At 35.0% G+C, this 12,819-nt stretch overlaps 1 protein-coding gene across 26 annotated transcripts in view; it reads left to right on the forward strand.

The window, feature by feature from the left end:
- The window catches only part of PLS1 (plastin 1), a 34,691-nt gene extending 22,135 nt beyond the window's left edge, over positions 1-12,556 (forward strand). For 8 of the 26 annotated variants that reach the window (XM_085512998.1, XM_085512994.1, XM_085512995.1 and 5 more), the window contains 9 exons: positions 32-174; positions 1,613-1,708; positions 3,104-3,299; positions 8,024-8,102; positions 8,708-8,822; positions 9,010-9,143; positions 10,034-10,157; positions 11,086-11,210; positions 11,636-12,556. In XM_085512998.1, coding sequence (XP_085369124.1) covers positions 32-174; positions 1,613-1,708; positions 3,104-3,299; positions 8,024-8,102; positions 8,708-8,822; positions 9,010-9,143; positions 10,034-10,157; positions 11,086-11,210; positions 11,636-11,771 — 1,148 coding nt within the window. In that variant the 3' untranslated portion in view covers positions 11,772-12,556. Of the gene's footprint in view, positions 1-31; positions 175-1,612; positions 1,709-3,103; positions 3,300-3,981; positions 4,102-4,932; positions 4,954-5,905; positions 5,992-7,029; positions 7,113-8,023; positions 8,103-8,707; positions 8,823-9,009; positions 9,144-10,033; positions 10,158-11,085; positions 11,211-11,635 lie in introns of those variants that run through there. The other 18 variants (XM_085512988.1, XM_085512985.1, XM_085512986.1 and 15 more) reach the window with 11 other exon arrangements.
- The last annotated feature ends 263 nt before the right edge of the window (positions 12,557-12,819 follow it).

Here is a 12,819-nt window from a genome sequence, read left to right on the forward strand (position 1 = left end):
GATTTCAGTTTTCTTTCAAACTTCTTTTTAGCTCTCATCGCTTTGCTAAATGAAGGGGAAGAACTAGATCAGTTAATGAAGCTTTCCCCAGAAGACCTCTTGTTACGATGGGTGAACTACCATCTGGCCAATGCAGGGTGGCAGAAAATCAATAACTTCAGTCAAGACATTAGGGTATGTTGTTATCACTGGTAATTGAGTGTAGTGGTACTAAAGCATACTATGCATAGGAAACAGATGAGCCAGATCCAAGAGTGTTTGGAATATTAGTCCTCTGCTTTTTCTATATGTATGTTAATCCTACATTTTTCAACAATGAAGAACATTTTGATCTCATATATTCTGTTCAGTTGCTTGTACTGCATATTTTCACACTGCAATGCAGAGTGAATATTTCCAACAAGGCTATATTCAAAACAGTTCCAGCATTTTTTATTAGAGCTACTTAAGACAATTTGCACTATCCAGTTAGTTGCCTTTTTACTTGGCCATCTTTCTCTGCTTCTGGATTTGCAAAAACCGTAATTTCTTTCTTTCGTTTTTTCAAGGAAGAGTATTACTTAAAAAGCTTTTCTTGGTGCATATGTGCTAATGTTTATTGCGTTTTGTACCTAGCATTTTACAGAAGGGTACAGAGGAAACAATTTATGGAAAGAACAGTTATTCAGAGAGGTTTTTGAAGTAGCTTCTGTTTCTTGATCCAAGGATTGAGTAACTCCTCAATCACTATTTAGCTGATGTTCCAATTTAATGACCCAAGGGTATTGAAAGACATGCTGGTTCCTTGTGCTCATTTTCAGTCATTCTGCAGAGTACTTTAGTACTTTAGTTAAGTCCGGCTCAAGAAACAGAGAAGAAAACTATTTTAAAACTAAAAGAAAGGGAGCCATATTCCCTGTGGTGGTAAGACACCTTCTGTACTCACAGAAGGAGGAAAAAAAAGGAAAAAGGCTAAGTGCTAGTTCGTAGCTTTTTGAATGTCACTAAGAAGACTAATATTAAAGCAAGCTAGGGTTTTGTGTGAAAACTGCTAGTAGAGTAGAGGTGATATATATTACGTAAGAGAAGTATTCAATACTTTCAAAACTAGTAGGTTATTGGTTTTTCTAGTTTCTTAGTTGGGGAGGGAGAAAGAGAAGCATACTAAAAACTGCATTTGTCACTAGATTAATCTTGAGACTAAGTAAAAAGAAAAAAAAATAGATGCAGCGGCTATTTAGAAATAAACATCTAAGAAACTGTTGGTTTAAAAAGAAGTGTGAAGGAATAAAATAAAACTCAGAAAAAAAATCCAGGCTTTTTTGTTTCTTATTTTTGTGAGTAACCTATATATATATTTCCCTTAATTGCAGATCCCTAGTTCACAATCAGTGGAATTAGTATAATTAGCACTGTCCAGAACAACTAGCTGTCATTTCTGTTCTTTTAGCTGGATTAACAGGCTCTATGTGAATATGATATTAAAATGGCTCAAAGACATTATCAGTATTCACTGTAATTAGAATGGCATATTTTTGATTTATGTGACTTCTGAATAAGGCTAAAATAGCAGTAAATACTGATGAAAAGCTATGTATTTGCTCAATTTCTTAATATTATTCTTCTGTTGTAGGATTCCAGAGCATACTACCATCTGTTAAATCAGATTGCACCCAAAGGAGGTGAATTTGATGAAACGCACGTTGAAATTGACTTTTCAGGGTTTAATGTAAGTATCCTGAAATCTGAAAGATAACTCTAACCCTAATCCAACATTCTAGTGTCAAGGCTGTCTCAGAATCCCATTTAGCTTTTGTAAAGCATATACAACCTCAGCAAGATTTCTCAGTGCTATGGAAGATGAAAGGAAAAAGTTCCAGAGCACTGCTGGAACAGGATTATGCACCCTCCAATTTAAATTTTTGAGCTGTTTTACTTACGTTATTGTACAGCTATACTGTGGGGTTGGGTCCTATGATATTAGTATTACAATATCCTACCTCGTTTCTGTTGGAATTAAAGCAAGGAAAAAAGGGTAGGCTTCACATATCATGCAGAACATGCTGGCCTTTCCAATAAACAGCTGGGAAGTGTAGCGAAGTGTTTCCTTGCAAGCCATTAAGGGATAGAACTGCTGAAAAGCTTATCTAGGTGTTGAAAAAGCTTTTGATGCTGGTTGGAAAGTTTACTTGGAAAATGTGTTGTATATAAAATAGAACTGACTGCCTATGATATATGTAGAAATCTTAAATGAAATCTCATTGTTTGTTGTAATAATGAAAACTCAACTGAAAATTATGCATGCATAATTTTATAACTGAATTTTAGTCCTCTCAATTTCCTTCAAGAGGAGTGATCTGTTAAATTTGTTGCTTCAGTTCATTTTTCATGAGGAGTGAGAAAGAATGGAGGGTTTTTGTTACTTTTTTCCCCCAGTGAATTCCTATAGTTTGCAGCTCATTACAGAGAAATGATTATATAAACCAGTATCAGTAACATGCATGCATCTTTGTTGTACAGTAAGGTTCTGGTTGAGTGTACCAATGTTGAGTTACTGACTTTATTCCAGCAGTATATTAATTATTAATTTCCCTCTATTAACTTCTAGCCCTGTGAAGAGGTGAAAAGTATATGCTATGTTGTTTTGAAGTCTTTGTTGTTCTAGCCAGATTAGTATTGAAGATTAAAAAAAATTATGAACAAATTGTCTTTTCATACACCTTACACATTATACCAACTGGAGGGAAAATATTTGATGGAAAACAAGGTGATGTTCTGATAAGTCCAAACTCTCTTAAAGTGGATTTTGGAGATAATCTGTAATTACTGTATTTGAGAATGTCACTCTAAAGCAGAGATGATGAACCTATGGCCTGTGTTTCAGAATGCATGATGAGGGAATCAACAGCCTGAAAACAGAAACAATCTCTGGCTGCTGTGATTCAGGCATGCTGAGCAGACAGCCACAAAAGCGAAGGATAGAATGGAAGTGAAAGGAAAAGGGGAATTGTTATGGGCTGGAAGAGCTAGCTCAGATTTTGGAGGAACAGGTCACGATTGGATAGACTGCAGATTTGGAACATGCTAGTATTTGTTACAAGTTAATTTTTTTCTTTTCTTTTAGGATAAAAATGACTTGAGGAGGGCTGAATACATGCTCCAACAGGCAGACAAATTGGGCTGCAGACAGTTTGTAACTCCAGCTGATGTGGTTGCAGGCAACCCTAAACTCAATTTGGCTTTCGTTGCAAATCTCTTTAACACATATCCAGCCCTACACAAGCCTGACAATTCATCTTACGATCTCACTTTGTTAGAAGGTATTCAACTTACTAAGAATATAGGAAATAAGAATGTTAGTGATTTCTGCTTAAGTATTCCTCCTAGGCTGTGATGTAGGATCCCTGTGTGATGGTGCCTGTGTTAACACCAGCATATAGAGCTTTTTCATTAGCTTTCAATATAAGCCTATAGTAGAAAAGACCCCATAATCGCAAATATTGGAATGTGGGATTTTGATTTGCTTCTATTAGCCTGACCAAAGGATATTCCTGAATAACCTTCTGTCGTTCATTTGCAGGAGCAAAACCTATCCACTTATTCACTTTCTGGGTTCTTCTTGCCATATTGTTTATATTTTAGCTGATTAACAAATTCTAGTTTTTCCTAATTGGGAAAGCTATTACTGTGTTATAGTCTTTCCAAATGCCTTTGCAGGTTTTGTTATTACATACACACATATGCATGTGTGTATGGTTGATTTCCTTTTAAAAGAGGGAACTTTAAAAAAAAAAACAAAAAACGTCTCTGTATCAGATACCTAATTTGGTTCTCATGTATCACTAAGCTTGTACTTTAATTGTACTGTTCAGAGCCCTCTTGCTAGAGATAAAGGAGTAATTGTTAGCTGTCTTTGGCTGTTACCCTTTTTGTGGACCAGCTATTCTAGGATAATGAAACAGTCCTACCAGTGTATTTCACAGTTGTTCACTGATCTCAAAGGAAAGGTGAGAGTGAGGGTTGACGCACTTGGGAGAATCATCAACAATGTTAACACATTCCTCTGCACTGCCTACTCCTGCCTTCCTCATACTGTTCCTATCAGGTTTCCTTTCCATCTAGGTGAGTCCATCTTCCTTTGCTTCTCATTTTTTCATAAGTTGCCTGCTCTGCTGCATCCCTGTTTCACAAACCTTGTGTTCCTCAGACCACTCTTGTTGTAGGCTTCCTGCTTTTCTTGTTTCACGGGTGCCAGCTGTGGTAGAAGTATCAAAGCACAGGAAGTAGTCAGCCGTGATATCCCTGGTGTCTGCAGTCCCCGCTGTCTGGGATAAATCATTGAAGGAAAACCCTGCTCTTCCTCTGCTGCAGTTTTCTTGGAAATGTATGCTTTTGAAATTGTATATGGGAGCTGTGTGAAGGTAGAAAATATTCAGCTCCTCTCTTCTATATATAAACTTGCAGCTGGGATTTGATGGGTCAAATTGATAAGAGTTATCGTTAGCATTGCAAAAGAAACAGATGAACTACTTTCTGAACTCTGATAAAATACTTAGATGAAATCCAAGTTTCAGCCATAACCATTAGGAAAAGTCTTAATCACTTGCCTGCTGAATTGCTGTTCTTTAATGGCCAGATTTGAGTTAATTAAATTTTCGGGATGGATGATAACCATGCCATTATTATATGTTTAAAAGCAAGTAAAAGACTTTTCTGTGCCCCTAAATAATAACTCCTGTGTTGTCAATTAGGTCTCAACCATCAAAAGACAGTGTTGTTCCTGTGTTTTTTCTGCTTGTTTTTCATAAAGTCCTGTGTTTTGACTTATGTTTTCTTAATGTAGTTTTAGACAAAATGTCAAACATTCATTTCTTTATAGCTTCATCATAGATGCTCTGTTGTAATCTGACTCATGATTTATAATGCTTTCCTGTTTTGCTTCATGAAATGCAGATTTGACCCCTCCTAATGTAGGTACTGTATTTAGTACTTTTCTGTACTCTGTGAAAGTATTTATTCTGCAGTTCTTTCAGTGTTTTTATTTCTAGTTTTTTAATCATTTCTGTCCCCTTATGTTGGTTGATTTTTATTTTATTCTTTCTACTGCTTTAATATGCCGCCATAAATAGAAGGAAAAAACAAAGGTTTAATATGATGCATCTAAAATGGGGACAAGGCTTAAAAAATTCAAATACCATGTGGTTCTTTCTGGGGAACTAACCTGTAGGTGCTTTCCTTGAACCAACACTTAAAGCTGTAGACTTGTATGAGTGAGTAGAGGAAGTCCTTAGTCAAATCCCATGTTTTCTATGATGGTTCCACCTAAAAAGTGTCACGGCTGTTCTCTTGTGTTCAGGGTGATGAACGCTAGGTGTAATCTGTAGTCTGAAAATGCTTAAAAAGTCTGGTGACAAACATTTGTACATGAGAAAATTTCCCCAGATGAACTTTGAGGGGGAGAGGGGGAGGAAGAATATCTGATACTATGTGGGATGGAAGGAGAAGGGGAGTCCTTGCAAAAATGCATGACTTTAGGGTGTTGTTGCTCTGAGGAAAGTTCTTACTTGTAGGAAAGGTAGCAGCAGAGTTTGGGCTCTAAATTGCTCTAAACTTTCCCATTTTATAGGGAAAAAAAAAACATGGCTGTATATCCTCTCATGTTTCATCCGGTGTGCCTGTACTCTGAGGTTGTGGCTTACTCCACTAGCAGCCTTCAAGGCCTGCTCAGGCCAGCTGAATTGAGGGATCAAATTGCATTGCTCTGTTACCTTTCAGAGAGAATCTCAGGTATTTGGAACCCTGTGGATCTTGACCATCCTTATGACTACTCCTCACTCAGTTCCATAATACAGTGATCTGAGAGAAGAAAGAGATGGCTATAAATATAAAGGATACTACCAAATTTGCTCCTCTCTCTTTTGTGTAGCTCTGTCCCCTTTCTGCAGTTTTCCTATGATTTTGGCTATCTGCTGCACCACTCAGCAGAAGATGTGCTCCTGGTAGGATCACAAGGTATATTTTGAATAAAAGAATGGAAAGAAAAATTTGGTCAGTTCTCAGCCATCTGGAAAACTTAAGAACGTTTGTGTTGCATGATGAAGACATTTGTTTAAAGTTGGCATATTAAATGTTTTACACTGCGTTGCTGATAGACAAAATGGTGCTCTTACCTCCTGCTTGCCTACTTTAGATTCTTTTGTCAGCATGCATTGTAAAATTGTCTGAGTGCAGTTGCCAAGTTTGTCTTTGTAGCTACACTTTTAGTAAGAGTTCAATTAGTAATCTGCTTGAATTATGTCATCTTCTTTATCTCTTCTATAGAAAAATTCTGATTTTTTTTTATTGCTTTTAAGAAAATATAATCCTTTATTATATTTCAAATTTTTGTGGGAAACAAAGCTGACTGCCCGAAGAACTCACAGAATAGTATTTTTCTTTCAACATGTGTTCATCAGTTAATTTTTGTTGATTTTTTTTACTAGTGAACCTCTGAAACAAAATCTTAGGTTGAGCAGGTTGAGCTCCATGTGTATGATCTCATAACTTAGGAAGAAAATACATTATGTTCACTCTATTGCTGTATTGTGAATTGGAAAGTAACTAGTAATCTGGCTCACAGGTTTTTTTTTTTTATGAGCATTGTTGCAACATATCAATTACAACTGAAATTTATAACAGAAATATCAGAATTCAAACTATGTTTTGGTTATATACACGAATGTGTGTATATTTGTAGCATTCCAGGACTTTTTTCTATAAAACAAGATATTTGGGTTAAAATTGTAACCTCTATTTGAAAATAGAGCTATGCCGTGACATCAATTTTGTAGAAAGTAACAATAAGGAGGCTTTCTTTTTAATCTAATGATATGTGTTTGCTTTGCTTTTCTATAGTCAGCATGAATTGCAGAACAAAAACTGCTTTCATACCACATAGACCTCATTAGACAAACTCAGTACCATTATACCTTAAGGAACAAGCAAAGCAAAGCGTTCTTCAGATTCGCACATTTTTCAGTTTGGTGAAATCTGTTCTATCATTCTTTGCAGAGAATTGAAATGTTCTTTGATGTAGGAGGAAATGGCTTTTGCAGCATTGATTCACAAACAATTGGTCACAGGTCCTTTGTTAGGTAATGCTGAACATAGGAAATTTATGTATTAATGTAACCTTAACACAGAGCACTAATTAAGGGGCTCATAATTGTAATATGCAAGAACAATCTAAGTCAAGAAAGAAGGGTTTTTGTACTGGATTTTTGGCATTTCTCAAAAGTTGTAAAGTAACTGGTAGGAGATGACTGGAATGAATTTATTGAATCTATTCTGTTGGAAAATATCAATCAGAGCTGAAACTTCCAGCTGCTCTGGCACTGCCAGTTAAAACTGCAAGAACAATTAGCCCCTTTGGTAGTATAAACAGCATCACAGATGTTCCCAATATATTATTGCCCTGCTGAGCCTCCAGTGTTTAAAAACTGAAAAGGTGAGGTCTTTTGCTTTGGAGGATGTTCACAAATTAATACAGAAAACTTAATGTAGCGAGAGTAGAGCTGTGGGGTTACTGGAGTTCAATGCAATTGCAGAGTATTAGTATTAACCTTTAATGAAAAAGGCATTTCAGACTTGTGATAATACTGCTGAATGCACTTCACGCTGATTATTTTGGTTGTAGGAATTGTTAGTTTAGTTAATTGTCACCATCTGCTCTGTAATATATTCATTATCTAAAAAAAATCCCAGCAACAATCTATTTCTTTATTTTATGAAACTACACTTATTAAAAAAAAAGTCTGATAGCACTCTCTGTACTCATTGTCCAGAATTGAGGGACCCTGAACTTGATAAGACTCTGAATTTGATAATCCTCTGCTCTATTGGTCAATAGAGATTTTTATTATGAAAAGGATGAGTTCATTTTTGAGGGAAGAAAAAAAAAAACGTTGTGCAGGAGCTGGAACTTGTATTTAGCTGAGTCATTTAGATGTTGTTTACTGAAATGTTTTCTCCAAGTAACTTATACAGATTTTATCTGTCACTGTAGGAGAAAGTAATGAAGAAAGGACATTCAGAAACTGGATGAATTCGCTGGGTGTAAGCCCATATGTTAATCACTTGTACAGGTAGGGCTTCTTAAGTAATGTTTTCTTTTCAATGGGATGTAGTAATGTGTTGGTATTTGTAAGAATACAGTAACAAGGAAGATATATTTCTACTGAAGGTGAGTTCCAAGTTTCTCTACAGTATGTTTAGTCTGTGGAGCCCCACTTAGTAGTACCAGATTCAGATATTATACACATGATCAAGAAATAGATGAGTGCTGTTAGCATTTGTTGTTTCTGATTTACAACTGCTGTGAAGCAATACTCTTTTGTAGATAGTTTACAACAAAAAAGGTCAGTTTATAGGTAGTTGAAAAGGTTTATCAGGAATGCAATTCAAGTTGGGAAGATAATACTTTTGCTAGTTTTCTTTCACAAGAGATGTATATTGGTTAATAATAGCCTTCAGAAAAATATATCTATCTGTACAGATTAAGGAGGAGTATTTAACATTTTGAAATGCAAAAGTGTTCAAGGAAAATTTGGATGTTGTGTTGAGTGACGTGGTTTAGTAAGAACTATTGGTGATGGGCGGATGGTTGGACTGGATGATCTTGTAGGTCTTTTCCAACTTTGGAGACTCTGTGAAATTTTTTACTTAAAAATATTGTTTTACTCTTGTTTAGTGACCTCTCTGATGCTTTAATAATCTTCCAACTGTATGAAATGACTCGTGTGCCAGTTGACTGGACTCATGTCAACAAACGTCCTTATCCTCTACTTGGTGGTAATATGAAAAAGGTATGTGCACGCTACAGATACTGTTTGATTTCACAGGCTCTAACTGTCCTGCTTATAGTAAGCCCTGGGTTGTGTAAATCTGCTGAGACAGTCCTGCCCCCCCTCCTACGCATAATTTCTATGTCTGTATTATAGAAATATTGAGTTTTTTTCTTTTTACATTATTTGTACACCAATTTATTTTTAGATTGAGAATTGCAATTATGCAGTAGAACTTGGGAAGACAAAAGCTAAATTCTCCCTGGTTGGTATTGCTGGACATGATCTAAATGAGGGCAATCCAACGTTGACTTTGGCTTTGATATGGCAGCTGATGAGAAGGTAAGTTAGCCATAATACATGATGTATATGTGTGTGTGTTTATTTGCCACTGTTTCTACATCAAAGGAAATGAAGGTAAGTCTTCAGTTTGTCTAACAGGTGCACTGATGCATATTTTATATATATATATATATATATATATGCATTATGTGTATATTATACTTACATATTATGTATGTACTTATAAGTGAATATATTTTTATGTAATGTGTAACGACTGAAACAACAGCAATGTGTGTTCATGTACACATCCATTTATACATTGACAATTAAAAACTTAGATACTAAAAATTGTTATTAAAATTTCACATTCTTCAGTAAATATAGAAGTATGTAAATTCTTGCATGTATTTCATGTATTTTCTGGAAGCAGGGAGTATTTAATATTTGCAAAATCAAAAAAGAGATGATGTAGGTAATAGGCATTAAAATTGGAAGAATTTGTTTAAGCCATTGCAGCTGTAGTAAGTAATTTGTAAAATTAAATTCTTGTTTGTGCACTGAGAGCAAATAATATAAATTAATTTCAATAAGATGTTTTTGCCATGTGTTTTCTGCAAAATTTTCTTACATCTACTCTGAAACAGTCAGTGCTTTTTCTTTCTTGGGCCATTGCAATTCAGTTGTCAAAGTGGCCGAATGCAAGGGAGCCATTTCAGCTTATAAAATAAGATTATCTCTAATGTGCTCAATAAGAAACATAGAATGAAACTACATCCCAGAGTTAATAATGCTCATAGCTATTTCATTCTTCTAACAACTGAGAAATTTTGCTCAGGAAAAATCTAACTTGTAAGGGTTTCTTATGAAGACAAGTACTCATTGCTGTGCTGAAGTAATATTTTACTTCTGCTTGTAGCTTTAACTCAGACTTATTTTCTTCATTCAAGGTATACTTTGAATGTGTTATCAGACCTTGGAGAGGGTGAAAAAGTTAATGATGAAATTATTATTAAGTGGGTGAATCAGACACTTGCAAATGCAAATAAGAAAACTTCAATTACCAGTTTCAAGGTAATCAAATGTATTTGTCTTTCTTCTTTCCACTTATGATCATATTTGGGATTTTTAACCTAACAGTCTGGGAGGGAAAGTGTTTTGTTTTGGTTTTTGTTTTTTAATTTTTTTTTTGTTGGTTTGGTTTGGTTTTTTTGCTTTATTAGCAGCAATTCAACAGTGAGTGTGTATCAGAGCCACCAGAGGGAGCTCAACCAGCAACCTGCTGTGTCTTGAATGGCACTGCTGATATGCCACAGGCCTAGTATTGTCATTATTGCTCATCGTCCAGAAATAACTCAAAATGCTAACGGGAGATTTGTCCTTTTGGCAAATATGAACAAGCTGATAAATGCAGCTTTCCTTTCATGTACTTAAAATGTTAAGAAGTGTTTAAAATGAACAAAGTATGTCAGGTGCATCATGCTGCGTGGATCTCATACATTAGAAATGGTAGTTAAGTGATTGCGCTTGCACACAAATGTACCATTTGTGTATGGGTTTATTTTATGTACTGAAACAGCTGTGTGAGCATGGTTTGCAATGGAAACATAACCTAGCAAGTTAAATATTTAAGAGCTTCCCAGAATACCATCTGAGATGCAGAATGAGTGGATCATAAACTACAGCGGAAAATAATTGTATTATGAGAAAAGAGGAAAGTGAGACAAGTCAGGGAATGCAAAAAGCTATTTGTTGACTTGAATATCTGCTCTGTGGGCTTCTTTTGAAGTTCCCTTTTGTCCTTAGGGAAGGGGGAAAACTCCTTTTTAGTCAATTTTTACACATATAAAAATGGTATTAATATCGATTATGAACACTGTAATTTTGATGACCTAAAAACGTTTTAATGTTGTGAAGAGGCAAGATTTCTTTCATTGTGAAAGCAAAATAATGAAAGGTAATATATTCTTTATACTAACCTTTTAAGTGTCTTTTCTTTTAGGACAAATCAATTAGCACTAGTTTACCTGTCCTAGATTTAATAGATGCAATTGCACCGAAAGCAGTTCGCCAAGAAATGGTCAAGAGAGAAGATCTTTCTTATCAAGACAAATTGAATAATGCCAAGTAAGTTTTAAATGAAAACTTTCTATTTTCATAAAGTGCAGAAATACATGAATTATACCTTATTTAATATGATCTATCGATTTCAGAGAGGATTTATGCTAATGTTAGTTGATTTGTTTCAGGGAATGTTTTGAATTCTAATATTTGAGAGCTATTTTTTCTAGCAGTCTTAACAGCTGCACATTAATAATACTTAATAATAACCTGCCATGATCCCTAAGTTTTTGAGAGTCATAAATGCTGTGTTAACCAGTAGCAAAATGGCTACCAGAATTGTTAATGCATTTTTTTTATTCACAGTAACGTTCATTTTCACGAGGTGCTGATTTAACAGGCATATCCTAATGTTAAAATCTGTTGTTGCTATGAATCTTCACACATTAGTAGATGCTAGTTAAATAATGTATTTTCTCTTGCTTTCCAAGGTATGCCATTTCAGTTGCTCGAAAAATTGGTGCTCGTATATATGCTCTCCCAGATGATCTGGTTGAAGTGAAGCCAAAAATGGTGATGACAGTATTTGCATGTTTGATGGGAAGAGGACTGAACAAAATAAAATAATCAAGAGATTTAACACAACTTCCTGTGATGTTAAGCACGACAAATGCTTCACAGCTTACAGAATTTTGAAGCTTAGTAATGAGAGAAATTGTATGCACAGATATACTCATTAATTACATCCTACCGTGTTTTTATGAAATTGAATGAAATTTTAATACATTGATTATTTATGGTTGCTACTATCTTCAGAACGTTTATTATAAAATTAATATTAAATTTGTGTTGCTTCAAAAACAAACCAACCCAACTGCATCAATCAAGCATCAGTTTATTTAGCACGTAACCACCTGTATCATTTTACTTTTTTTTTTTTTTTTTTTCAGTACTTATTAAGAAACTTTCTTTTTTGGAAGCTGTTAGTTAAATTGTCATACCTGTATCAAGATGCACTCCAGTCCCTATTACATTACTCTGAACTTCACAAGTTATCATCCTTGCCTTATTCTTTAAGAGTTTAAATCCTGTTGAAACCAAAGTCTTGTCTTTGACTTCAGTCAGAGCAAGTGAACGCCAGTGATAATATGTGGAAGCTGATGAACATTCATAAAGCTGGTGAAACTTTTTGTGGGAATCATCTTTAAATGTAGTAGCTTTGCTGTTGAGCAAGAACTTCGATGGTCTGTGTCCTGAGGGGAAAAAAGCCTAGTGGGCAGAAATGTGATCATGTTGTTAGATCTGCACATATGTTACCTTTTTCAGTTGAACTGCACATGAGATTTTTTTTTAATTGTAAAATATTGTAAAAGTGAAAAATAAAAGCCTGGCCTGTCCAGAAGGGGTCCTTACAGGTTGTTCCTTTGATTTTTACTGGAGTATATGGCATATATAGAGAGAGGCTTTGTATCATTGTCTGGGTGAGATTTCGTATTGATCTTAAAGCAAATATTTGTACCTTTCTGTGCAGCCATAATTTTACACCAAAGGCTCTGGATTTTTAATTCTTACCAGAAGCTGAACAGTAAGAAAGGAAAAACTAAATACAAATAGATGTTTCTTTTTTAAAGATATGGAGCCACTTTTTCTCTCTCTGCTCCTAGAAACAGTAAGT

Source organism: Coturnix japonica, chromosome 12 (genome assembly GCF_054131305.1).
Source record: "Coturnix japonica strain WE chromosome 12, WE-NBRP24, whole genome shotgun sequence".
Taxonomy (NCBI): Eukaryota; Metazoa; Chordata; class Aves; order Galliformes; family Phasianidae; genus Coturnix; species Coturnix japonica.